General features: G+C 46.4%; 1 protein-coding gene across 4 annotated transcripts; it reads left to right on the forward strand.

Moving 5' to 3' along the window:
• Nucleotides 1-2,223: 2,223 nt before the first annotated feature.
• On the forward strand, nt 2,224-25,831 carry LAYN (layilin). Of its 4 annotated transcripts, none has more exons than XM_019975648.2 (7): nt 2,225-2,487; nt 6,452-6,749; nt 16,620-16,777; nt 21,327-21,359; nt 22,173-22,256; nt 23,243-23,342; nt 25,210-25,831. In XM_019975648.2, exons 1-7 carry the CDS (start codon nt 2,403-2,405, stop codon nt 25,571-25,573), a joined length of 1,122 nt encoding a protein of 373 aa, XP_019831207.2. In that variant the 5' UTR covers nt 2,225-2,402; the 3' UTR covers nt 25,574-25,831. The 4 variants fall into 4 exon arrangements, with proteins under 4 accessions (XP_019831209.2, XP_019831207.2, XP_019831208.2 ...); XM_019975649.2 differs by lacking the exon at nt 2,225-2,487 and adding an exon at nt 3,339-3,411; XM_019975650.2 differs by lacking the exon at nt 21,327-21,359 and having other exon boundaries at nt 2,224-2,487.
• The last annotated feature ends 200 nt before the right edge of the window (nt 25,832-26,031 follow it).

Raw genomic sequence — 26,031 nt, forward strand, 5'->3', positions numbered from 1 at the left:
TTATGAGCTTTTTCAGCAACCAGCAGCATCGCTCTGTATTACCGGGTGTAATGGTCAGGTATTGCTGCAACAGCATTGCATAACAAAGTGATCTGAAACATTTATTATTGCTTATATATCTGGAGGTCAGCTGAGGATTTGACTAAGTCTGGCCAGATAGCTCAGCTTCTGGCTGCAGGGCAGCTCTGCTTCTCACTATATGTCTGTTGATTGACAGAGGCCGCTCTGCCCCAGGTGTCTTCTTTGGGTTCTACCTGGACAAGTGGGATATCTGAGCTCTCAAAGGGTGGCAGAGAAGCAAGAGAACAAACAAAACTATGTGAGGCCTTTTCCAGTCTAAGCTCATTCTGTTGGTCGAACACAAGGACAAGGGAGGAGGCAATGTACTCTGCTCCTTTAGTAATGCTAATGCTAAGTCACTTCAGTCGTGTCCGACTGTGCAACCCCATAGACGGCAGCCCACCAGGCTTCCCCGTCCCTGGGATTCTCCAGGCAAGAACACTGGAGTGGGTTGCCATTTCCTTCTCCAATGCATGTAAGTGAAAAGTGAAAGTGAAGTCGCTCAGTCAGGTCTGACTCTTAGTGACCCCATGGATTGCAGCCTAACAGGCTCCTCCGTCCATGGGATTTTCCAAGCAAGAGTACTGAAGTGGGGTGCCATTGCCTTCTCCAGCTCCTTTAGTAAGAAGAACTGCAAATTCACCTAGTTAAAGGGTGTGGATATAAGGTGGGGTGAAGAATTGGGGTCACTGTTGTAATCTACATTAGATTGACTGCATACCTCAACAATGTCCATCTGGACCAAGGGCCAGGGTATCCAAGGGAGAACTCAAGGCACAATTCAATTATTTGGGCCAAGGTTAAACAGCTACTCTAAGCTGTAATATATGCTGTAAGATTGGAAATAAATCCTTTGTAATTGCCATTAAGTGTCCAGCTATCTGCACACTTACATACCCAGTTGCCTTATCAAAACTTCACAAGTTAAAGTGATTTTTATTGTTACCAAGAGTTAAATGTAGGCAAAGAAACTTGCTGGAGTCTACAGAGACATTAAGTGGAAAAAAGCAGAACCAGAAACAATTTCAAATGCTGACTTGCCTAATCAAGTGCTTCTACTCACCATATCAGCCCACTCTTTGGATGTTTTGATAATTGGGAATTTCTAGAAAGAATGTGTGCTGGACATGAAATATTCTAATACAGGCATAAGGACAGGCTGTAAATGAACTTGCCTTAAAGGTCAGCCCTCCTCCTGCCAATGCTGTCCTTTCTGCAGTAGCAGAGCTTCCTAAAAGATCAGCTGATACTGAAAACAGATGCCCCAGCCTGTGATCAATCTGGCTTGTTTGTCTCAAACTGCAATTGGCTCCATCTGAGACCAAAACTCAGAAGTCAGTGGACCAGATAGGGCTGGGGGGGCGGGGGGTAGTATGCAAATCAGACCCACCTTCCAGCACTTAGCACTTTAGTTTTTGGACAGGAGTCTTACTTTTATTATTTGAATATATTTGAAGACATTTTGTTTACAACAAGGTGCAAATGTAAAACAGGACTATTGTGAGAGTTTGGAAGAAGGAGTACACATTGAGGCTGGGTTCCTGAGGAAAGCTTTGCCACAGGAAACGAGGGTCACTCTTTCCTGGGGGGATGGGGAGAGAGGGTCGCCTCCTTTCTACCACGAGACGGAACCATGACCCACACCCATGTGCTCTGCAGAAAGCGGTATTATTTCCTCGCTGGTCTCAAGGACGCTCTGGGAGAGCCACTCTTTTCTCAGCCAGAACTCCAACTTAGCCTCCGCTGGACGGTATCCACGCTGCGGCATAACTTGCCTGGCCAGTGGGCACCCCGCCTAGGTGCGCGTCTGTTCGCTACGTCCACCGCTTTTTTCTTAGACGTAGCCCCGAAGGCGGACAAGCAGCCTCCTGAGTCCCGGCAGGTCTCGGAGTTTGCTTCTCCCGCTGGCCCGAAGGCGGAGCCGAGGACGCTGGGAGGAGGAGTTGGGGCGAGACACGGTCGGTTTTTAGCCAGTGCCGTCTTCATTGGATTTCGGAGAAGCCAGACCGGGATTTTCCTCGGCTCTGCGCCCCGAGCAAACGCAGGATGTCCCTGGGAAGCTCCGAGTGGGGCGGGCCGGGTGTCTGGCGCCGAGCGCGCTGGAGGAGGCTCTGGGGGGGCGGGCCCGCCGGCGGGGCTGCCCTCTCCGCAGTGACGTCCCCGGAGGCGGAGGGGCGACAGGCTGGCTCCTCGCCCTCCCCGCCTACTCCGGGTGCCGGGTCCGTCGGTGTTGGGGAGATGCTGCAGCTGACCGCCGTTGGCGTTGCGGAGCGCGCAGCTGCCGGTACCCCCGCTCCACCGCCGTAGCGCCCGGGGGTCCGAAGGCGCACCCGAGCCGGGCCATGCCGCGGGGAGCGGCGCCGCAGGCAGTGCTGCTGGCCGCGCTGCTGGCGGGGCTCCGGGGCGCGACGGGTCGCCTGCTCAGCGGTGAGTGCGCGCGCTGGGGCGGGGGCTGGTTCCCAGGCGCGCTCGGCTGCGGCACCCACGGCACCCCTGGTGCAGCTGACCGTCTTCAGGGCCACGGCGCCTCTTCTCTGGCCCTCGGAGGAGAGGGCGGAGGGGTGGCGCCCCCGCCCCACCAGTGGACTCAGCCCCACCGGCTCCTGCTGCTTCTAGAGGAGCAATCGCCGGGCGGCTGAGCCCAGCGTCGGTTCCCTGCGTGTCCTGGACAGCTCGACGTCCACTCCCCGCCCAGGGTTACCAGATACCGGGAGACGGAGGCTAGATGGAACAGTGAGCAAACTGCTCCAGGAGGCGCCCCTCGGTCCGCTCCACTGAGCGAGTCTCAGTAGTGCCCGGGACCCCCACACAGCGCTTGTCCTGCCCACCGAGGAGGTCTCCTGTCCCCGGGGACGGGGTGGGGGAGTGAGGGGTGCGTACAGTAGCGATTCTAGCTCAGCTGTGCTGTGGGAACCCAGCCTGTTACTCCTGGTCTCTTCTGATGGGGGGTAGGGAGGGCGGCGGAGAAGGCAATGGCACCCCACTCCAGTACTCTTGCCTGGAGAATCCCATGGATGGAGGAGCCTGGTAGGCTACAGTCCATGGGGTCACTAAGAGTCGGACGCGACTGAGCGACTTCACTTTCATTTTTCACTATCATGGATTGTAAAAGGAAATGGCAACCCACTCCAGTATTCTTGCCTGGAGACTCCCATGGATGGAGGAGCCTGGTAGACTGACGCGACTTAGCAGCCCCAGCAGCAGGGAGGGCGGCTGGATCCCGCGCCTGGAATAAGAGCGCTTAGAAAAAGCAGCCTAGTTAGCGCGGGACAAGCCCCGCCTTACTCGGGGGGATGACTCTAGGCTTCCTTCCTCCTGTGACTGCAGCCGCGGACTTGGACTTCAGAGGAGGTACAGTGCTCTGGCTTCTTGCCTCTTGCATTTGTTCCACATGTCGTGGCGGGGGCCAGCGGGAGGGCGATGTCCATATCCCTTCTCGGGTTTCCTTCATGGCCTTTTTCAGGCAACAGATGGGCCACGAGGGATGGAGGAGAAAGAAAACCGCCGCTCAGTTATCTATGCTTCGGAAGTTGATTGAGAGACTCTAAAGTTGGTTTCAGGATGGGGTGGGGTGCCGAGCGGCAAAATGGGAGGGTAACCGAATTCAGCTGTTTGGGTGACCAATTCCCCGGGCTCTGTCCTCCATGGAGAGGAACAGAAGTCCCTCCCGCCCTTCCCTTTCCTGCAAGTGAGAGATGAGAGACACTTCCTGAAGGCAAGGGGACCAGATGAGCCCTGGGCCTTCTTCCAGCTCTGGGTCACTCTGGCATTCACTGGCTGACTGGGGATGTGTGGCCAGGCTGGGCCATACAGGAAACTCGTTTAGGGTGTTATGATGATCACCTTGATGATCCACCGATGGAAAAATGGAGGCTGCCAGTAAATTCACCTCCAGATTTGGGGTTCCTGGGACTCATTTGTTTTTCCTCTGCTTCCTCATTTGGAGCCACCTTTAAGGACCCATAGAAGCTGAGCTGGCCCAGCCTTCTCTCCCGTCTCCAGAATACCTCCTCAGTGAGAATGTTCCTCTTAGGAGGCCTCCTAATTTTCTGATGGAGCAGTCCTGCTAGAGTTTCTCTATTCAGCAACAGGAGAAAAATGGCAGAGAAAGGGAGAAGATGGAAAATGAAAAACCAACGTTTTTTATTTAAGAATTTAGTTACAAAAGCAATGAAAGAAGAAACTGAAAATAAGAATTCACAAGAGCTCTCTGGATTATCTGTATGGGCTCTGTTCCCATTTAAGCACTGAAAATGCAGTTCACTGTCTGCGGCCTTTTGCCCGGTACTCTGGGCAGTTTGGGGAATAACGAATGCTATCTGGCTCCCTGAACAGGTGCAAAACAAGTTAGGAAAATGAGAACATTCTATGAGAGCTGGAAAGAGTTTTCCAAACACAAATCCTCAACTCCTCGCTCTGTGGCAGCAATTGACATCCAGAGTCCAAGCACCGGCTCTTCATTGCAAGGGATTCTCCTTGTTGAAGTCTGGTGTTCACTGTACAGCTGGATCCAGAAACACATGTTGTGTCTTCCTGTGGGCTCGGAAGCATATGTGTTTCTGTATTCCCAGCACCTAGCACAGCACCAGGCACCATGTGTACACTCAGTACATACTGACTGGACAAAGGAGCGATGAGGCTAATGTTTTGGGTGCAGAATTGCAATCGTGAAATTAAAAGACTCTTGCTCCTTGGAAGAAAAGTTATGACAAACTTAGTATATTGAAAAGCACAGACATTACTTTGCCAACAAAGGTCCGTATAGTCAAAGCTATGGTTTTTCCATTAGTCATATACAGGTGTGAGAGTTGGACCATAAGAAAGGATGACCACTGAAGAATTGATGCTTTTGAATTGTGGTGTTGGAGAAGACTCTAGAGAGTCCCTGGGACTGTAAGGAGATCAAAGCAGTCCATCCTAAAGGAAATCAACCCTGAATATTCACTGGAAGGACTGATGCTGAAGTTGAATCTCCAATACTTTTGCCACCTGATGCGACGAGCTGACTCATTGGAAAAGACTCTGATGCTGGGAAAGATTGAAGGCAGGAGAAGGAGATGACAGGATGAGATGGCTGGATGGCATCATCAACTCGATGGACATGAGTGTGAGCAACTCATGCTTCAGGAGATGGTGATGAACAGGGAAGCCTGGCGTGCTGCAGTCCATGGGGTTGCAAAGAGTCCAACCTGAGTTAGTGACTGAACAGAACAGATCAGAAATGGCTTCAGGAGCCCAGACACAAGCTAGGGTGGTGTGTACTGGTGAAGGATTTGTAATCTGTCCTCAGTAGAGTCCCATCCATTTGTCTTTGTCTTCAGCCTTTCAGGTGTCAGTCAGATGAGACATATTACATAGGCTTCTGGTGCAACCTGAGCTTTCATTGGCATGGGGGATGTCTCTTATGTCTCCTGCATTGGCAGGCGGGTTCTTTATGACTAGTACCACCTGGGAAGCCATATGTGACCTTAGCCAAGCAAATTTCTCTGAGCCTCAGTTTTCTCATCTGTAAAATGAGGCATAAACAACGTCTACAGCAGAGGATTACTATGAGTGTTCAGTGAGATAAGGTGTGTATGTAAATGTAAAAGCCCTTAGCGTAATGCATGACACACAGAAAGAGTTCACTAAACCTTAGCTGTTGTCTTTAAGCAAGACCAGTAGCAGAAATCCCCTTGGATCTGATGCTCATAGCTTCTGCTTATACCATAGACTGGGTGAATTCTCAGTCCTGCAACCTAGGCAGAGGGCTCCAGCGTTGAGAAGCTCACACCTGAGTTCAGAATGCCTCTTTTACCCGAAGGAAACCCCAAACAGAGGCAACTCACTTTAAACCACACTATCTCCTGAGACTCCCAAATGGCATGAAAGTGTTTGTGTGCCTTTAAGTGAAACAATAAATCTTCATCCACCGCTCTTATAGAGATTAATTTTAAATGTCTGCTTTTCAGTCATCTGTAATGGAATGAACAAAGCATGGAGGTCCTACACAATTTAGCCATCAGAGTCTAAATCACTGCATCTCTGCACTGGAAGGGGTATTAATTTGCTCTGAGAGCCTAAATGACACTAAAACAGTCCACTGATGAGTAATCAGAATTCCTGCCCAGCTCCATTCAGATGTCTCCAAGCATCTCTGCTCTGGTATATTTTAAGTGTTAGTTGCTCAATCGGGTCCGACTCTTTGTGACCCCACAGACTGGAGCCCGCCAGGCTCCTCTGTCCATGGAATTCTCCTGGTAAGAATACTGGAGTGGGTAGCCATTTCCTTCTCTAGGTCATCTTCCCTGTCCAGGAATTGAACCCAGGTCTCCTGCATTGCAGGCAGATTCTTTACCATCTGAGAGTGCGTTGGGGGCACTAAAATAGGTAGGCTTCTTTTCTTCTCCAGGTCAGCCAGTCTGCCGGTTAGGAACCCAGAAGCCTTGTTATGAAGTCATTTACTTCCGTGATGCTTCTCGAAGACTGAACTTTGAGGAAGCCAGAGCAGCCTGCAGGAGAAATGGGGGCCAGCTAGTCAGCATTGAGTCTGAAGATGAACAGAGACTGATAGAAAAGTTCATTGAAAACCTCCTGGCTTCTGATGGCGATTTCTGGATTGGGCTCAGGAGGCGTGAGGACCAAAAAAGCAATGGCACAGCCTGCCAGGACCTTTATGCCTGGATCGATGGAAGCACAGCAGCATTTAGGTAAGTGTGCGGAACTCACAGCGGCTAACTCACTGGACATAGCTCAAGAAAGAGGCAGGCTAGATCCCTGGTGCCAGTCAGGAAGGAAGAGAAGCCCAGCTGGGCAGAGCCCCAAGGGGATAGCAGCACTGGCACAGCCACAGACCGAAGCAGTGTGGCAAGGGTGATAAATCAGCCTTAACTTGGGCCCAGCTCATGTTCAGAGAGCTCTGCCCAGGAGCGTGGCCCAGAAGCATTGCTTCAATAGGGCACAATGCATGATGTCAGCAGTTCTGGCTACCTGGCCTTTTGGACTAGAACCCTAATGAGAGATTTTTTAATTTTTATTAGAGTGTAGTTGATTTCCATTGTGTTACTACAGCAAAGTGAATGTATACATATACATATATCCACCCTTTTTTAAGACCTTTCCCTTACAAGCCATTACAGAGTACCGAGTAGATTCCCTGTGCCATACTGTAGGTCCCTGTTAGCTATCTATTTTATATATAGTAGTATGTATATGTCGGAGAAGGCAATGGCACCCCACTCCAGTACTCCTGCCTGGAAAATTCCATGGACAGAGGAGCCTGGAAGGCTGTAGTCCATGGGGTCCCTAGGAGTCGGACATGACTGAGCGACTTCCCTTTCACTTTTCACTTTCATGCACTGGAGAAGGAAATGGCAACCCACTCCAGTGTTCTTGCCTGGAGAATCCCAGGGACCGGGAAGCCTGGTGGGCTGCCGTCTCTGGGGTCGCGCAGAGTCAGACACGACTGAAGCAACTTAGCAGTAGCAGCAGCAGCAGTGTGTATATGTCAATCCCAATCTCCCAGTTTATCCCTCCCTCCACCCTCTTACACCTTGGTAACCATAAGTTGGTTTTCTACATCTGTGACTCTATTTATGTTTTGTAAATGTGTCCATTTGTACCATTTTTTTAGATTCCACATATAAATGATATCATATGATATTTGTTTTTCCCTGTCTGACTGAGTTCACTCAGTGTGACAATCTCTACGTTCATCCATGTTGCTGCAAATGACATTATTTTGTTCTTTTTATGGCTGAGTAATATTCCATTGCATATATGTACCACATCACATATCCATTCCTCTGTTGATGGACATTTAGGCTGCTTCCATGTCTTGGCTACTGTAAACACTGCTGCGGTGAATATTGGGGTGCATGTATATTTTGAATTATGGTTTTCTCTGAGTATATGCCCAAGAGTGTGATTGCAGGCCCAGTGAGAGACTAAAGGCCTAGGGGGCTGAAGGGCTTTAGACAACAAGGAATTATGCTGCTGCTGCTGCTGCTAAGTCACTTCAGTTGTGTCCGACTCTGTGCGACCCCAGAGATGGCAGCCCATCAGGCTCCCCCGTCCCTGGGATTCTCCAGGCAAGAACACTGGAGTGGGTTGCCATTTCCTTCTCCAGTGCCTGAAAGTGAAAAGTGAAAGTGAAGTCGCTCAGTCATGTCCGACTCTTCGCAACCCCATGGACTGCAGCCTACCAGGCTCTTCTGTCCATGGGATTTTCCAGGCAAGAGTACTGGAGTGGGTTGCCATTGCCTTCTCTGGAATTATGATGACAGGCAAGAAATTAGAGCCAGATCTAATTCTCTGGATTGGCCAAGAGGGGACACAAAGAAGCCTGTGGTTTGCAGACCCCTTCTAAACCTCCAGTATTGGACTCACTTCACATACTCGCCCTGGCACCATGGCACTGCCATCATCTCTCCCTGAGGAAAGCAGTGACGTGGAAAAATGTCATCAAATATCAAAATGCAAAGGCAGACTTAAGACGGGAAACGTACTTTAACAAATTTAACAGTTACTATCTTTTTATAATAAATAGTATATATAAGTCAGTAAAATGCTAAATGTTTAAATGTCAATAAAACCCATGAGCAAAAGACCTGAGCAAACAGTTCACAAAATAGACACTCTAACTGGTAAACAATCGTATGGGGAAAAAATTTAAACTCAGTTTCAATCAAAAGAATGAAGATAAGAATATCTCTTTTTACCTACTCCATGTAAGACAGCATGTCAGCATTTATCGAAGCCCACCCATTTGGCTATTCTGACCCTCACCTTCGTTTAATCCAGGAGTATCTCCTCCAAGATTCTCATGGACCTCTCCTCCCAGGAGAAACCTTTTTTTTTCGTCTGCTCTGGGTCTTCACTGCGGCACTCAGGCTTCCCTAGTTGTGGCACACAGGCTCTCTAGTTGCCAGGGGCAAGCTTACCTGCCCATGGCATGTGGGATCTTAGTTCTCCAACCAGGGATCAAACCTATGTCCCCTGCATTGGAAGGCATGATTCTTCACCACTGGGCTGCCAGGGAAGTACTCCTGGGAGAAATTTTAAAAAAGAAGATTAGCAGAAGGAACTACCCTCTCCACCAGTGCAGCTGGTCCCCAGAGCCATGACTTATACTTACTGAGCCCCCCTCACCTCCTCCATCCTGTCTAGGTTCCCCTCCCCTCTTCTCAGGGAGCCTCAGTGGCTTGCTTACCTTGTGGGAAGACCCAGACCCTTATCCCTGAGGAATGTGAAGCCCTAGTCAACTTGAATTTCTCAGTCTGGAGTGATTTCACTTTTCTATTTACCATCAAAATGGAGCGCATGAGTACCAACAGGTACCCAAGTAGATACCTGAGTGCCAAACATATGGCCCTGCCTATAACAGCAGAGATACCTTCATGATTAGGGTCAGTACCTCCTACAAAGACAATGACTCCTCCTCTTGCCTGCTCGTTCCTGGACACAAGGATCCCTTGGTGTCCAAGTGGCAGCCATTGGTTCAACAACATTCGTGGTATACCTTCTGGTGGAAGGATTTCTCCTCTGGGTACCAGGCCCTCTAAACCCACAGGCCTCAATATTGCAGAGACAAGAAGCACAAATTCCCCAAGTGGGTACTTCCAGGGATGGGAAGCAAGGGTTGTCCTCCTTTTGCAAGCTATAGCCTTGAGAAATGTATTTCTTAAAGAATAAAGCTTGAACATCAAAATTACTTCTTTATCCATGGACTGCAGAATGGATGTTGTGTTACCAGGCATGAAAATCACAATAATCTCATTGTACATCTCCATCAGAGCGCTTGGGTGACTAGGTGCCTCGTCAAGGAGCAGTAATACTTGGAAAGGAATCGTTTTTCTGATAGTAGGTCTCAACAAAGGGCTTAAAATATTCAGTAAATCATGCTGTGAACAGTTGTGCTGTCATCCAGGCTTTGTTGTCCCATTTATACAGCAAAGGCCAAGTAGATTTAGCATATTTCTTAGGGGTCCTAGAATTTTCAAAATGATCAGTGAAAACTAGCTTCAACTTAAAGTCACTGGCTGTGTCAGCTTTTTTTTTAATTACTATTTATTTTTTATTGAAGGATAATTGCTTTACAGAATTTTGCTGTTTTCTGTCAAACCTCAACATGAATCACTTTCACTTTCATGCATTGGAGAAGGAAATGGCAACCCACTCCAGTGTTCTTGCCTGCAGAATCCCAGGGAAAGGGGAGCCTGGTGGGCTGCCGTCTATGGGGTTGCACAGAGTCGGACACGACTGAAGCGACTTAGCAGCAGCAGCAGCAGCAGGTGCCATCAGTAGTAAAGAATCTGCCTGCCAATGCAGGAGATGCAAGAGAGTCAGGTTCGATCCATGGGTTGTAGAAAATGCGAACCCACCCTGTATTCTTGGTTAGAAAATTCCACAGGCAGAGGAGCCTGAGCAGATATGCACACATACATCCCCACCAGTCATCCTGCTCTTTGAAGCTTTGAAGCCAAACATTGATTTCTCCTGTCTAAATTATGAAAGTCCTAGATGGTATCTTCCAATAAAAGGCTGTTTCTTCTACTCTGAAAATCTGTTTAGTGAGGCCACCTTTGTAAGTTATCTTTAGCTAGATCTGGATAACTTGCTTCAGCCTCTAAGCAGCATCTACTGCTTCAGCATGCACTTTTATGTTATGGAGACAGTTTCTTTCCTTAACTTCATGAATCAACCTCTGTTAGCTTCCGATTTTTCTTCTACACCCCTTGGCTTCCAGACCCCAGAATACCCTTGCATGACACAAAGGTCGATGATTCAAAGTCTGCACTGCATCTGGGAGGATGTTGCCCCCTCCTCACAAGTATTGCCACTCAGTCAGTGCTTCAGGTGGATTTTCAACAAGCTTGTTCATCCTTCTGTCAGACTGGCAGCTTTAGGAGAGCGAAGCGTGTGGTCTGACTAGTAAATCCCCTGCCTACTCCCACATCTCCTTTGCTAGAAACTTGGTTTTTTGGTCTAATTAGATCTTATTTAGAATCCTGAGCTGGTAGATCAAAGACTGTGTAAGTATTTGGATAGTGATGCTAAGGCCCTGGGGTGGAAGAGGCAAACCAATGCCCGGATTATCTCTTCCTATCAACATGAATCATTGCCCCTTTCAGGGTGAAAGGAGTCCAGTGGGGTCTAGTTGCCACCAAATGCTAGGCCAGTCTCTGTTTCTGGCAGGTTGGATTTGGCAGTAGCTCGATCAGCCTTGGCTAGTGGGAACAGCTACTGCTGAGCCCATGCATGGCCTCCCTCCTGCCACCACGGCCACTCTAGTATACGCCTATTACATCAGCACAGGGGCAGCTGCTCACAGGTTGAGCTGTTTTGTCTCCCTGGTTAGTCAGTGCCTCTTCTGTGCTAGAGGCTTCTTGCTGGGCTTTAACATATGGTAGATTTTCGTACTTTATACCTACTCCCATATGTCTGTTCATGTCACTCTATCCAAGAACTCCTTGTCCTCAGCCTCCCACTCTTTCTCCTTTTAGACTCCTGATCAGCTGACCAAGCTCTTTGCCTTAGTCTAACGTCCAATAACTTCTCTTTCCATACCAAGTGGTTAAGTAGGCACATCAACAAAGCTCTGGCCATTGGGAGGTTGCCTCTTCACCACTAAACCTTTCGCAACCACCTCTGAGTGGGGCTGTAGTACAGCTGCTGCCCACTGGGAGTTGTCTCCCCATGCTTGGCGACCTAAGGCTACCTTTATCAGCTGGTCATAAGGGATTCCCTTATGCAGCTGTAGGTAGAAGCTGAGGGATAGGCTCTGGTACAATAGAGGAAGATATCATGGCGGTCTGCTCTGTTTGTACATGCCCTTTGGTCCTAAATATACCTCTTCCATCTTATAATGAGTTGATTCCTGCCTAATCTTTTGACTAAGTGTGTCTGACAATATCTCACTTTGACCGAGCAAGTTGGATTGTATGGTCTCTTGGTACTCCTTACCTAGTAGCAAGCCAGAGTTCCTTGCAAAAGGTGGTTTTTTTTTTCCTCAGCTACAGGTGATATGGCCTTGCTACAGAATCTCAAGGGTTTGCATTGTGATTCTCTCATTGGAGCTTGTACGGATGCTACATGACATTGTTTTTCTCACCACCGATGCCTCTAACAATAGGGTGTGATGGATCATATGGCCCAAGTGGGAAGTCTGCTTCAATCACAGCCTAGAACCACTTCAGAGTCCTTTTTGGCTCTGGATCCCACTCAAAGACAGCTGCCTTTCATGTCAACAGGTATATATACCAGAACAATATTCCCAGGTATGAAATATGCCACCTCTAGAGCCCAAAGGGACCTACCACATGCTAGGCTTCCTTCTTCAAATGATTGCAAGATGCTTCATGTATTATGAGATGAAATAATTTAACCCTTAACTTGAAAGAGGTGTTGTGCCATTGCCTAGACTACAAAACACCTACACATTTTCATGAAGTAGCAGGCCCCTGAATCTTCATAGCATTTATCTCCAACCTTGGGGCTTCCCTGATAGCTCAGTTGGTAAAGAATCTGTCTGCAATGCAGGAGACCCCGGTTCAATTCCTGGGTCAGGAAGATCCCCTGGAGGAGGGATAGGCTACCCACTCCAGTATTCTTGGGCTTCCCTTGTGTCTCAGCTGGTAAAGAATCTGCCTGCAATGTGGGAGACCTGAGTTCAATCCCTGGGTTGGGAAGATCCCCTGGAGAAGGAAAAGGCTACCCATTCCAGTATTCTGGCCTGGAGAATTCCATGAACTGTATAGTCATGGGGTCACAAAGAGTGGGACTTGACTGAGAAACTTTTCACTTTCACTTTCAACAATATGGTGATTTTGGAGAAGGCAAAATCACCAAGGTGATTTTGAAGAAGGCAATGGCACCCCACTCCAGTACTCTTGCCTGGAAAATCCCATGGGTGGAGGAGCCTGGTAGGCTGCAGTCCATGGGGTCGCTGAGGGTTGGACACGACTGAGCAACTTCACTTTCACTTTTCACTTTCATGCATTGGAGAATGAAATGGCAACCCACTCCAGTGTTCTTGGAAGTCTCTCTTCATGTCATATTATGACAGAGGGTAGGAAAAGTAATATAGTCCTGGGGAAAGACCATAAATATATACTGATGTCTATCCCAAATGAAGGAAGACTGTTTCTGATTCTCTTTCTGATACAGATGAAAAGGAATGTACTCACCAAATCTTCATACTAGGTACCCAAGGACATGTTAACCAGCTCTAGCAAAGATGCCACATATGGCATAGCAGCTGCAATGGAGGCTTCTACTTGGTTGAGTCTGTGCTCCTCCAGTTTCATCCTTCAGAATCTGCCTGATTTTTGCAGGGGCCAGACTAGTGAATTATATAGAGATGTGGCGGGGAATACCGTCCTGGCATTTTCTAGGTCTTTGGAGGCGGCACTACTTTCTGTCATGTTTGCCTGGATAAGGTATTGTTTTCTGTTTACTATCTTGAAGAGGACAGGGAAGAATGCAGTTTTCAAGGCTTCCACTTGACCTTCTCCCTATTATAACTCTTACCCCATAAGTTTCAATTCATATATTTTGAAACTGGAGAATGACCACTGGATGGGTCCCACTGTGAGCTGGTCCTTATCTCAGAGAGACAGCACTGAGCAGTCCTGAAGAGAGATCTTAGTTCTCTACCCAGGAATAGCACCTGCATAGCCTGGATGAAAACCAGGAATCCTAGCCACTAGTCCACCAGGGATTAGAGGCTAAAAGCAAAGTTCCCCTGACCCATTGAAAAATACATTTCTCACAGAGGCAAAAACATAAAAACAGGTACAAAGTTTATTATTAGAAACACAGCAGTGGGAGAGCACATGGGTGCGTGCTCAGTCGCTCAGTCGTGTCCGACTCTTCGTGACCCTATGGACTATAGATCACCAGGCTCCTCTGTCCATGGCATTCTCCAGGCAAGAATATTGGAGTGGGTTGCTGTTTCCTCCTCCAGGGGATCTTCCCAACCCAGGGATCCAACCCAGATCTTCTGCATCTCCTGCCTTGCAGGCAGATTCTTTACCGCTGAGCCACCACGGAAGTGTGGGTAAACACACAGAGAAGCAATTTGTTTATTTAAGTCAGCAGTTAGGCAGAAATACACACCCGGAGAGAAAAGATACGGGAGTCCTCTCTAATGAGGAGGGGTGAAGTAAAAAGGTGATTTAAATCACTGATATAGGATAAACCTTCTGGGTCTTCATTTACCTTTGGGCAGTTATCTTGTTTCTTTTTTCATACCTGACAGGTCCAAGGACCTTCCCCAAGATGCATGCACAACTTTTTGTTAAGATGGATCTTACCACAGATGCCTGTAGGTGCATGTGGTCTCCCACGCACCTACTTATTATGCTCCCCCTCCCTTTTTGATCCCCCCAAAAAGCCTTCCATGGGCATACAGGGAACTTTTCCTTGATCTCGAGTGGTCATCTTATCTCTTTATTCCAGCAGAGCGCAGCTTATGCCACTAGCTTTTTGCTTGGAGTGTCTGGGTGAGAACACAGCCTCAAGCAAACACAACTTTGCTTGACAAACACCAGCTGTTCAGCCTGGAGGCCCATCTATCTCCTACCTCAGTCCTGAAACAGAACTCGATTTAATACTTGGCCTCAATATGCTCCCACTCAAATGGGTAACCTTAATGACACTTCAAGTCTTTGGGTAGCAGTGTTAACTTGCACACTCTGTCCACAATCTTTGTAATATCAGGGTATTCTTCCTTCCCCAGTGTATGGTTCCTTGAATAAATGGCCATAGGTCCCTTGGGAAGAATAGAGGAAAATACCATGTGAACCTGGGGCCTCCCAGGGGGTGCTGCTGCTTCTGCTGCTGCTGCTGCTGCTGCTAAGTCGCATCAGTCGTGTCCAACTCTGTGCAACCCCATAGACGGCAGCCCACCAGGCTCCTCCATCCCTGGGATTCTGCAGGCAAGAACACTGGAGTGGGTTGCCATTTCCTTCTCCAATGCACAAAAGTGAAAAGTGAAAGTGAAGTTGCTAAGTCGTGTCCGACTCTTAGCAACCCCATGGACTGCAGCCTACCAGGCTCCTCCGTGGTAAAGAACCCACCTGCCAGTGTAGGAAATGTAAGAGACTCAGGTTCAATCCCTGGGTTGGGAAGATCCCCTGGAGGAGGTCACGGCAACCCACTGCAATCCACTCCAGCATTCTTGCCTGGAGAATCCCATGGACAGAGGAGCCTGGTGGGCTACCGTCCATAGGGTCCAGAGTTGGACATGACTGAGGCAACTTAGCTCACATGCACGCACCATGGGCATCTACTGGGGTGTCGCGGGGTCCTTCCTCTTTCTAGCAGTGAGTTCCAAGCCTAAAAGCTGGCTCAAGTCCAGAAACTAGATTCCAGGCATCATATTGGATGCCAGGCATCCATCCCATTATCTGTGAAATAAATTAACATAAAGCCATAAGGCCAGTGGGGAGGAAAACAGACAAGGGGAGGCCCATCAACAAGGTTGGAAAGTTTCCTGGAGGTGACTGGTGAGGTGCAGAGCCCAGCCCCGGTCAGGAACCCCAGCTGTCCAGACAGTGTCCAAGCTGTGTTGCAAGTTCAGCTATCATCCAGGCAAATTCAACCCAATGAGTTCAGCAGAGAATTTTCCTTCTGCTGACCTGCAGCACCAGACTCAAGCAGAGCTCTCCTGGGGTAGTACACGGAGAGCTGTCTCTTAGGTGCCCATAGGAGGGGCTGTGACGAGAGCTAGGCAGAGCAGCAGAGCTCATCTAAACAGTCTGAGCATCAGGGCAGAGCTGGGCCCTGGAAGCAACCTGCTTGGGTGAGTAACCAGGCAGAGTACAAAGCCCAGCCCTGAGTCAGCACACGGCCTGGGTGCTCACAGCATCTAAACTACGGAATCCAAGGCTTTAACCTGGCACCCACAGATCTAACTGGGCAGCCGCACCATTTAATTCCAAGTACCACTAGGGCTGCAGTGCACCCCATCCAGGAAACTGGGAGACAAAGACAAGAAATCAGGCAGCGAAGGCTAACAAAAGGTCTCAGCAGCCTGATGAAGTAGAAACAACTTAAACACTGAAAAAGACTAGCTGGGCCTCCTGCTTTTTCCCAAACTCTGGCTCCTGCTTTGAAGCCTCAGATGCTTGAATATTCTATCCACTCCTCAGAGTTCAGAAGGCAGCTGTGGCTACTGAAAAGCATGGGGAGATGGAAGCAGGGTGAGCTCTGGATGCAATAAGCCATGCCTCTCCTGGTACATCTGATTTCTTAAAAAAGAGAAACAAAACCCAGTTACCCAAAAGCAAAAAAAATAATAAGATTGTCCAGACTGGCCCTGCTGGCTGCTTTTTCTCATAATAACTTTGCAGACATCATATGGTAATATATTCCTCCCTGCAAAGAGGCTGTGGCAAATGTCAGATGATTGATTGTGATGTCCATATTCGAAAGCATGGTTCTCCTTATTGGCAGCACTTCAATTCCTCCCTCTCTCTTAAGTTCCTGGCTCGGTGGAATTTGATAGGAAAGCAAAGGCTTTGAAGTCTTGCGGGATCCTTCTCCAGTTGCCTCCACTGTTGACCCCTTTCCTACAGGAACTGGTATGTGGATGAGCCTTCCTGCAGCAGCGAGGTCTGCGTAGTCATGTACCATCAGCCATCGGCCCCCGCTGGCATCGGGGGCCCTTACATGTTCCAGTGGAATGACGACCGATGTACCATGAAGAACAATTTCATCTGCAAATATTCTGATGGTAATGAATCCTCTCCCAAGTTATGTGGCTGCATTCTCAGCCTCCTCTCTCCTTTCATAATTAGCTGCTGGTTCTAAGAATTTGTCACGTAGTCTCTGAGATAGCTTGTTGCAAATGCCAGCAGTGTTAAACTTTGGGAATTCTTGTAAAGGGAGATGACCTGATACCTCCTCGCTGAGGAGTAATTCTAGCAAAGAAGAGGGTATTAGATGCTAAGAGATGAAGAAATGAAAGGGTCTAATTTATGGATGATAAGGCAAGAATTATGAGAACTTCAAGAAATAAAAAGCCTTCCAGGTGGACAGTTACAATTCTTATTCTTTCCGTATGTGAGATTGTACACTGTAGGAGCTTCGAATAAGGAAGAAATATGAAAGGAAGCTGGCCATTTTTCTTGCCTGTCTCCTGCCAGCCATTTTCTGGGGCATTAAGGAAACAGGATAATGACCACAGGAGGTAGATGATAAAATATGCCAATTTTACTGATACTGGGCAGATAGCAGTCACTTTGATGAGCAGGCTTAAACTCCTTAGGCCACCGTCTATATATATGCCTTGCAAATTTAACTAGCTTTTTCTTCTAGATCTATTAAGGGTTTTGAATTGGCTACAAGCCCGTAACCTCAGTGTGCTGGGCTTTCCCAAATTCCTCCATTTGATGGACTTCAGTCTAAACATGAAGTGATTTTCTGTTACTGAAGCGTTTCACCACCCTGAAGCCAACTGCTTGATCTCAATTCGGCATCTTTTCCTGACAGGAGTAGAATGACTTGTTAGTTACATCTAGCTGGGGACTAAACAATCCTGTCATTTAAAAACTGTTGGAGCTTGACTGTGCCTTTGCTGCTAAAGTTGTTTTTCCTCCCTCTTCACCCCTTCAGATGAATTCTTCTCTCCAGAGACCTGGTCTTCCCCACCATAGAGTTGTCTCAGGCAGGGAGGTTGCAAGGATCAAGGCTGACTTGCAGGGCACTTTTTTAGAGCAATTAAAGCAACTCACTTATGACAAACTGGCTGCCCATCACTTTTGTTCATTATATCCTATTATCACCATGATTTAAAATTTTGTACCTTAAACATTTTTTGAAATGTGAGATTTGGGCACTGGTTTTCATAGCCTTTTATTTTGGGGTTAGAACCAGTTAGTTTTTTAAAAAATAATTTTGTTTATTCATTGTGCTGTTGCCTGTATTAGACTGAGTCCTGGCAGGGTAAAGATGGCACACTCAAAGGGTTTAATGGGAGGAGTATAATAAAATGATATTTACCAAAGTGTGGACACAGAGCATGAGATGGTGATGTGCCCAGGGACCAGCTGCAACAGGAAACTATTACTACCCCTAGGCTTCAAGGAGCGAAGGGAGGGTATGGTTTTAGCAGAACCCAGAGAAATCTTGGAGTCATGCAAGAGGAGCCACCCAACAGGAGCTATAACCAGACAACACGGTACTGTCGAACCACCATGATGTGGGAGAGAGGTCTGGGGGGTCATACTAGGACCTGTCTCTTCTCCTACCCTCTAATCTCCTGCTTCTGCTCCTATTAGTTAAGTCCAATCAAGAACCAAAGGACAAGGGAGCCCCGGGACACATCCCCAGAGGTCAGCCTCCCAGGACACAGAGAAGGACCAAGAATAGACTGAGCAGAGGGATGTGGGCACAAGGAAGAAAACTAGCACGTTGCCTTTCTGTAGACTGCCCCCTCCTTCTCAGGATAAGCTCACGTACCTCAGCACACCATGAAAGGATTGGCTTGATCAGACCCTTGCCTCTCTTCAGCCCCAGTTCTCATCGCTTTTATTCCCTCCCCCATCCAGTTCCCTTCTGCGTTTTGTGAAGTTCTCCATGGTCTCTTAACTGCTGTTTCCAGTGCTTGGAACATCCTTCCCTCTTTTCCAGTCAACTCATTTTCAGCCTTCAGGTTAAGCATTACCTTCTCTCATAACAACAATAGATGGTCCTGGATTGTATCTTTGATGATGACAATGGTAATTTTCCATAAAGGGCATTTTTAGGACAATTGGCATAACTTGAATAAGATCTGGAGATTGGATGATACCATACATAGCAAGGTTGATACTTTGGTTTCAATAATTGTACTATGGTTATGATAGAGTATGCCCCTCCCAGTCCTGTTTTAAATACACACTGAGGTATTTAGGGAGTAAAGGGTAACTATGACTACAACTTATTCTCCGAAAAAAAGTTATGCATGTATCTGTATGTGAATATATATATGTGTCTGTGTATATAGAGAGATTTAGATATAGATACATAGATATAAATATATGGAGATATATATAAAGAGAGAGAGACAGAGAGAATAGTTACATAAATGAAATGTGATACAATGATAACATTTGGGTGAAGGATACATGGGAATTCTTTGCAATAGTCTTGCAAATTTTCATAAATTTTAAATTATTTCCAAATAAGTTTAAAAAAAAAAAAATCACTTCCTCTGGGAAGCATTCCAGGGCTTAACCTCAAAACTAGGTTAAGTGTTCCTCCTATGAGGCTCATAACACCTCACACACGCAGTACGTATGCTGCCTGTTGGCAAGTTTGTCCACTTCACTATATGGTTGGCATGAAGTCTGGAAATACACGTTTGACCCCGCACTTGATGGGCTAGGGGAAGGTCACCTGGCATGGCTCCAACATTATGGCACAATATCGTTTTATACCAGAGGGCAAGTGACCAGTTGAAAGACAGCGTCTAAAACTAAATTTGACAACATGACCACTTAGAGTAGGCAGCATGCCAGCAGGATTTGAACACTTGATTCCTTCCGGGGTGCTTCTGGATTCCTTCCGGAAGCACAGACACATTCAGTGGAAATCAGAGACAAATTATCTGAGGCAATGTCACGGGCCATTGCAGCCGCGATGGAAATGCTGCATTAATTTGCCACGTTCACTGCAGTTTTGCCCAGTGGATCGAACTATGGAGGGACAACAAAATGACTGCATCGTTTTCTGTAATGTCATTGAATATACGATGTATTGTAATATAACATCACAAAATTAATATGTATGAATATTCTCCTATAATTCTATATTTATTGCCATCCTGTAGAGTGTAAGTTCCTTAGACTGCTGGGATGGCTTTTTATTTGCTGGTGTGTCTCTAATACCTAGCATGGAGTTTGTCTCCTTGGGATCTTAAATTTTCATTTGAATTTTTAAAATTCAAATCCCAGTTCAGCTACTTATTAGCCATGAGATTTGAGTAAGTTGCTTAATTTCCCTGTACCTGAGTCTCCTTGTGAACAGATTCAAAATAGCACTTACTCACAAGGCTGTCATCAGGATAAATTGTGTTTGTTTTTATAAAAACATTTAGAACATAATAGTGTTTCTATCATATAGCAGACATTTTTAATAAATAAATGGATTTGCATCACCTCTACACACACACACACACAGACATGATTAAAAGTTTCCCTTCTGAATAAAACTTCAGAATAACTTTGACATCCTGGCCTTGTGTGTGCATGTTACTCGCTCATGTCCAACTCTTTGCGACCCCACAGACTGTAGCCCACCAGGCTCCTCTGTCCATAAGATTCTGCAGGCAAGAATACTGGAATGGGTTGCCATTTCCTTCTCCAGGGAATCTTCCCAACCCAGGGATCGAACCCAGGTCACCTGCATTGCAGGCAGATTCTTTACCATCTTAGCCACCAGGGAAGCCCCTCCAGGCCTTAGGACTATAAAGTCTAAAATTTTGACCTTAAAGACTCTGACTCTATGATCCCAGAGTATCTGATCAGCATAAGAGTCCCTGCCAGTACAAAAGACTGACACAATTTCTGCCAGAAGTAAAATCATTACTGTAGGTTGTCTGCGTAGCCTGACTATCCAGAGGCTCTTAGAATTAAATAGTTCAGGTTCTAGATCACAGCTCTGCTTTGGGGCGGCCCATAGTCTACTTAGTCCCCAGCCACCTCCACTGCTTGGAGACTGGTGTTCATTGCTCTAAAACATCCCCAGTAGGAACTGATAAAATGTCTTGGATTGCTTTAAAACAGTTCAGGGGACCTCCCTGGTTGTCCAGTGGCTAAGACTTCATGCTCCCAATGCAGAGGGCCTGGGTTTCATCTCTGGTCAGGGAAACTAGATCCCACATGCCACAACTAAGACCCAGTGCAGCCTAATAGGATAGAACAGAATATTCAGGCCTGGGTGTAGCCAGGGAGGAATAGGGATTATTGTTGAAACCAGATTAGCCGTATGTTGATAAGCATTGACACTGCATAGGGGTTCATTATACCAATCTTTCCACTTTTGTGTATATTTGGAAGTTCTCATATTTAAAAGTTTTCACGATTTTTTTAAAAGTGTCCAAGCAAAGCTGGGGAAAGGCTAGTCTTTGTGCAGAAGGGATTCTTTGGACTTACTAACCAGGTTCTGGAGTCTGATAGCACGAAATGAAGTTTGTTGGAAGACTGAATGAGCAACTAAATGGAAGCTGTGCCCTGGCCAGTTTCACTCAGATGGTATGACAATTTACATATTACTCTCATTTTTATCCCTTTCTGCTGCAGAGAAGCCAACAGTTCCTTCTACAAGGACTGGAGGTAAGACTGTCATTGGAGATTTGAGTTCATTTGGGCTGTTTTACACAGGTTTAGAACCTCTGGATAGGTTTAGAGTCACATGCTCTTTATACCAGATTATTCGATGGAAAGACACCAACTCTTTGGATGAGTATATGTCACACCGAGACACCACATGTGATTCATTAATCTCACTCTCTGCTGTTGCTGCTGCTGCTAAGTCGCTTCAGTCGTGTCCGACTCTGCGACCCCATAGACGGAAGCCCACCAGGCTCCGCCATCCCTGGGATTCTCCAGGCAAGAACACTGGAGTGGGTTGCCATTTCCTTCTCCGATACATGAAAATGAAAAGTGAAAGTCAAGTCACTCAGTCGTGTCTGACTCTTCACGACAAGAATCTCACTCTCTAGGGTCGCCTTTCAACTGTGTGAAAAGGAACAATTACAAATCAGTTTGGGATGTTACTTATCCTTATTGACAATATGAAAGGAGTAATTCAATCTAACGAGACAAGTGAGTCAAACTGATCATTCTGGTCCTAAAAGTGAGTCATTGGCCCTTCCTCCGTGTTCTGCAGCACTTTATGGGCCTTGATGTCAGCTGCCTGCTGGCTGTGTTCCTACTTGATTCTTGGCAGCAAGAGTCATACCAGAAAGATCACGAAAAGTAGACCTCTCGGTCAGCAAATTCAGTTCTTCACTTTCTGTGGTTATAAACTGCACTGGTCACTTTGCTAGTGCTTTTTGACATCCCCCCCAAAGCTGATAGGACCTCAGAGAATATCTGGATGTTAATGCTTTTCTCCAGGTTCTAAGTACATGTGTCTCTCTCCAGGTGAAGAGATAGAGCCAGCAACACCCATCCTTCCAGAAGACACAGAGAAAGCAGATGCCACAGAAATACTGAAAGAAAGCAAAGGTATACATAAAATTCTCCCAGGGAAAAATAGATAATGGGACTCTCCTGATTATAAATTCCCCATGGTTACATACCCTGCTTTGTTCATCCCACGGCTGCTTAAAAATGAAAACAGACAGGGCACTCGGGCTTTGTCAAAACTGTATTAAATGTTAGATTTTGTCAGGGAAATATACAAAGGGAATTTTCCTAAGACAATTAGGGCGATTAGATGAGACAAGAGGTAAAAAGTCTTCAGGAAGACAGTCGGAGACTTGAGAACCTCCCAGAAGTTGTTTGGGTCAGGGGGGGGAAGGGGTGGGAATTGAGAATGAATATTGAGAAATAAGAGCAGAAAGACCCAGGCCATGATTAATATTTCTTTACAAGACAAATAGAGAAAATGGACATAAAAGATAAAAGAAAATGGGGTGATAAACTGGAGTGCTAATGGACTTTCAACCTCAACTCTCACCTTGAGTTTCAAGAGGAAGATATGGGCTGGTAGCTAGACTTAATAATGTGGGTAAATGTCAAATCAATATAGGATACATCTGAAACTAACATGATATTGTACGTCAACTATATTTCAATTAAAACAAAAAAAGAGAAAGATCTGAGTTTTTGTCACTGGGTAACTTTAAGAAACAAACACTTAATTTTTCAGTTTAGTTATTTACATAATAGAAGTAACAGTATTTTTCTCACCTACCTAAGAGCATCTACTGTGTCCATATAATGAAATAGGATACTGAAGTACTGAAATTCAGCCGTGACACTAGCCACCCCAAATTAACACAGACCCTAAGGTTAAGGGCTCAGTCCCCACACAGACTGCCCTTGCTTCAGATATCAGCCACAAGATTGGGGGTCCCCAGGCCACCCGCACTTCTAATCAACTGACTGCAATTCCAATGAGTCACTTTCAGTAATTCACTAGAACAACTTATAGAACTCAGAAAAACACCATACCCATAACTACATTTTATCTGCGCTTTTCTTTTCAGAAGCTGCCTTGAATCTTGCCTACATCCTAATCCCCAGCATTCTCGTTCTCCTCCTTGTGGTCACCACAGGTGTATGTTGGGTTTGGATCTGTAGAAGGAGGCAAGTAAAACGTTGATCCTGTAAACCTTTGTGTTTTCTGAACCTGGACTTCATTAAAAGGCAAGGCAGCTCCAAGAGAATCTCTTCTGCAGATTTGAGAATAAATTTTCTGATGGGTTCGGGGCACTCAGAAGTACTAAGCATTTGTACTCAGCTGTAATTAACAGAGTGATCTTACATTCTTTAATTTTTTAGTGTGGAAGATTTTAAATGACTTGAGGGGTGAGACTGCATTATTCACCTGTGTATCCACACATCACTCAGCAAAGTTTTCTCATGCCTGTACATTCTCACTCCAGAAATGTTTTTTGGGTGAGTAAAGGAGTAAATAGTGAGCCATATGAAAATAACTGTCCCAAAGCCTCCTGGCAAACATCTGAAACTAAACCACGTCATTCAAAATAAAATAGCCATATTCTTTTAATTGACTTTTACTTGAATACACAAGTATAGACGGCTACAAAATAGCTACCTTAAGTAGCTTAGAGCACCTCTGTTAGTGGACAATGGAGCCACCATTTTGGAGGTACCCAGAGCTCTTCTCAGCTACCTTTTTATTCCCCATCATCATGGTATATATAGAAGAAGGTGGACTTCACAACAGGAAAGCAAAGGTACATTTTAAGACTTGACTCCCTTTGATGACCAATTTAAGATAAACTAATAAGATTTCAATGTAGAACCTACTTCATTTAATAATAATTCCTTAGGGACTTCCCTGGTGGTCCAGCAATTAAGACTCTGTGCTGTCGGTACAGAGGGTAGGGGTTCAATCCCTGGTCAGGAAACTAACATCCCACATGCCATGCAGCGTGGCCAAAAGATTAAGAAAATAGTAACTCCCTTATAGAATTATTAGAATTAAATCAGTTAATACATGCAGAGTGAGTTATTATAAGCACTCAGGAATATCTCTTCCTATGATCATTTTTATTAGTTAATTCTTTTTAATCCAAAATATCGACAGAATTCAGTTCATAGGAGGTGGTAGGGAGGTTCAAGAAGGAGGGGACATAGGTATACCTGACTGATTCATGTTGATTTATGGCAGAAACCAACACAATATTGTAACGCAATTATCTTCCAATTAAAAATAAATAATAAGTTTTAAAAATGTTGGTATGGCCAAAAAACCAGAATTCAGTTTAAAAAATTGCTACTATGTTTTCTAACTGCTTACTCTGTGCTTGGTTCTTGATTTCCCTTCCTTATCTACCCATTGAGCAGCTCACCCCAATCTGGGAATTGTAACTTTAAACTGGAGTCTACTCACGGTTTTAATCATTTTGTGCCACAGACACAAAAATACTAGCAAAATATTTCCAAAAATGTATGTGAAAAAGTAATACATGAGCTTCTTTATTGATGCTTCTTTAGGTATAATTATTGAATTATAATTCAACATCATAATATTGAAGCAGAGATGAGCATAAAATATTTTAAGGCATCTTAAACAATAACTGTGATATGAAAATATCTATGATTTCCGTTGGTGAGCACGTCAAAGACATTACTAATTCTACTCAGCTTGATTGCCCACATTCAGAATTGAAGGACAGTTTCCCTTAGAGATGGATTTGTTTTAATGTGGCATTTTTTCCCCCATGCAGTTCTCTCCGTAGACCCTCTGGGGACTCTGGGGACCCTAGGATCACCCGTTCTGCTCTGTGCTCAGGCCATGGTGAATGACAGATAGAACACTTTCCTCGTTCATTCCTGCCCCACCCAAAACCCTGCCCTGTAGGTTGACACAGATGAGAAGTGCAGCGTAGTGACCGCGCAGGGATGACCCTCTCCTGCCTGGACAGGGGCCCGGGGACATTCTCAGGCCCCTTGTCTGCTCAGCCCTGGTTCTCCCTCTTCCTAGGAAACGGGGGCAGCCGGACCCCAGCACTAAGGAGCAGCGCCCCACCTGGCCGGCTCCTCAGCCCGGGAACAGCCCGGACCTGGAGGTTTACAACGTCATACGAAAGCAGAGCGAAGCTGATCTGGCCGAGACCCGCCCGGACCTAAAGAACATCTCGTTCAGAGCGCGCTCAGGAGAGGCCTCGCCGGACGCCGTGTCTTGTGACTACGAAAACGTGGCCGTGAACCCGTCTGAGAGCGGGTTCGTGACGCTGGTGAGCATGGAGAGTGGCTTCGTCACCAACGACGACTACGAGTTCTCCCCGGGCCGAGCAGGGAGGAGCAAGGAGTCCGGATGGGTGGAAAATGAAATCTACGGTTATTAGGAGGCTCAAAGAAACCCTGAACTGACAAGAATGGGAAGGGAGAGAGAAGCAATTTTCCTATCAGGGAAACACGCAGAAGGTCTCCGAAGGGGCTCAGATCAGGTCCTGGGGGTGAGCATGAGACGGTTTGAGCCCCCGCTGGAGCCCTGGTTTGGGCTGTGTCCCTTAACCCAGCCCCTCACCCGGCTGGCACCTGTAAGAAGCATTGCCCAGGGGCTGGCACGTGGTAGAAAATAAATACCTGATTGTTATAACTGACTTTCAAGAGAGAGTGCTTTCCTTGGCGGGCGTGCTGTGGAGCTTGGGAAACCAACATCTGGGTTCTGTCCCTCTTCTTCAGTACAGCCGCAAACATCATTACAAGGAGACAGAAATCCCAGAAGCTTTTCAAAGCCGGCGTATGCTGGCATCGGGCTGGCCTACACATAGCAATTCTTATATCTGTTTTTTGTTTTGTT

This window comes from Bos indicus, chromosome 15, assembly GCF_029378745.1.
Source record: "Bos indicus isolate NIAB-ARS_2022 breed Sahiwal x Tharparkar chromosome 15, NIAB-ARS_B.indTharparkar_mat_pri_1.0, whole genome shotgun sequence".
NCBI classification, from domain to species: Eukaryota; Metazoa; Chordata; class Mammalia; order Artiodactyla; family Bovidae; genus Bos; species Bos indicus.

Bases quoted from the DNA above. Each gene is read 5' to 3' on its own strand.
- LAYN (XM_019975648.2), top strand. From the start codon at position 2,403: ATGCCGCGGGGAGCGGCGCCGCAGGCAGTGCTGCTGGCCGCGCTGCTG. The intron at 2,488-6,451 runs GTGAGTGCGCGC...TTTCTTCTCCAG, and splicing joins GACGGGTCGCCTGCTCAGCG to GTCAGCCAGTCTGCCGGTTA. The intron at 22,257-23,242 runs GTATACATAAAA...TTTTCTTTTCAG, and splicing joins AATACTGAAAGAAAGCAAAG to AAGCTGCCTTGAATCTTGCC.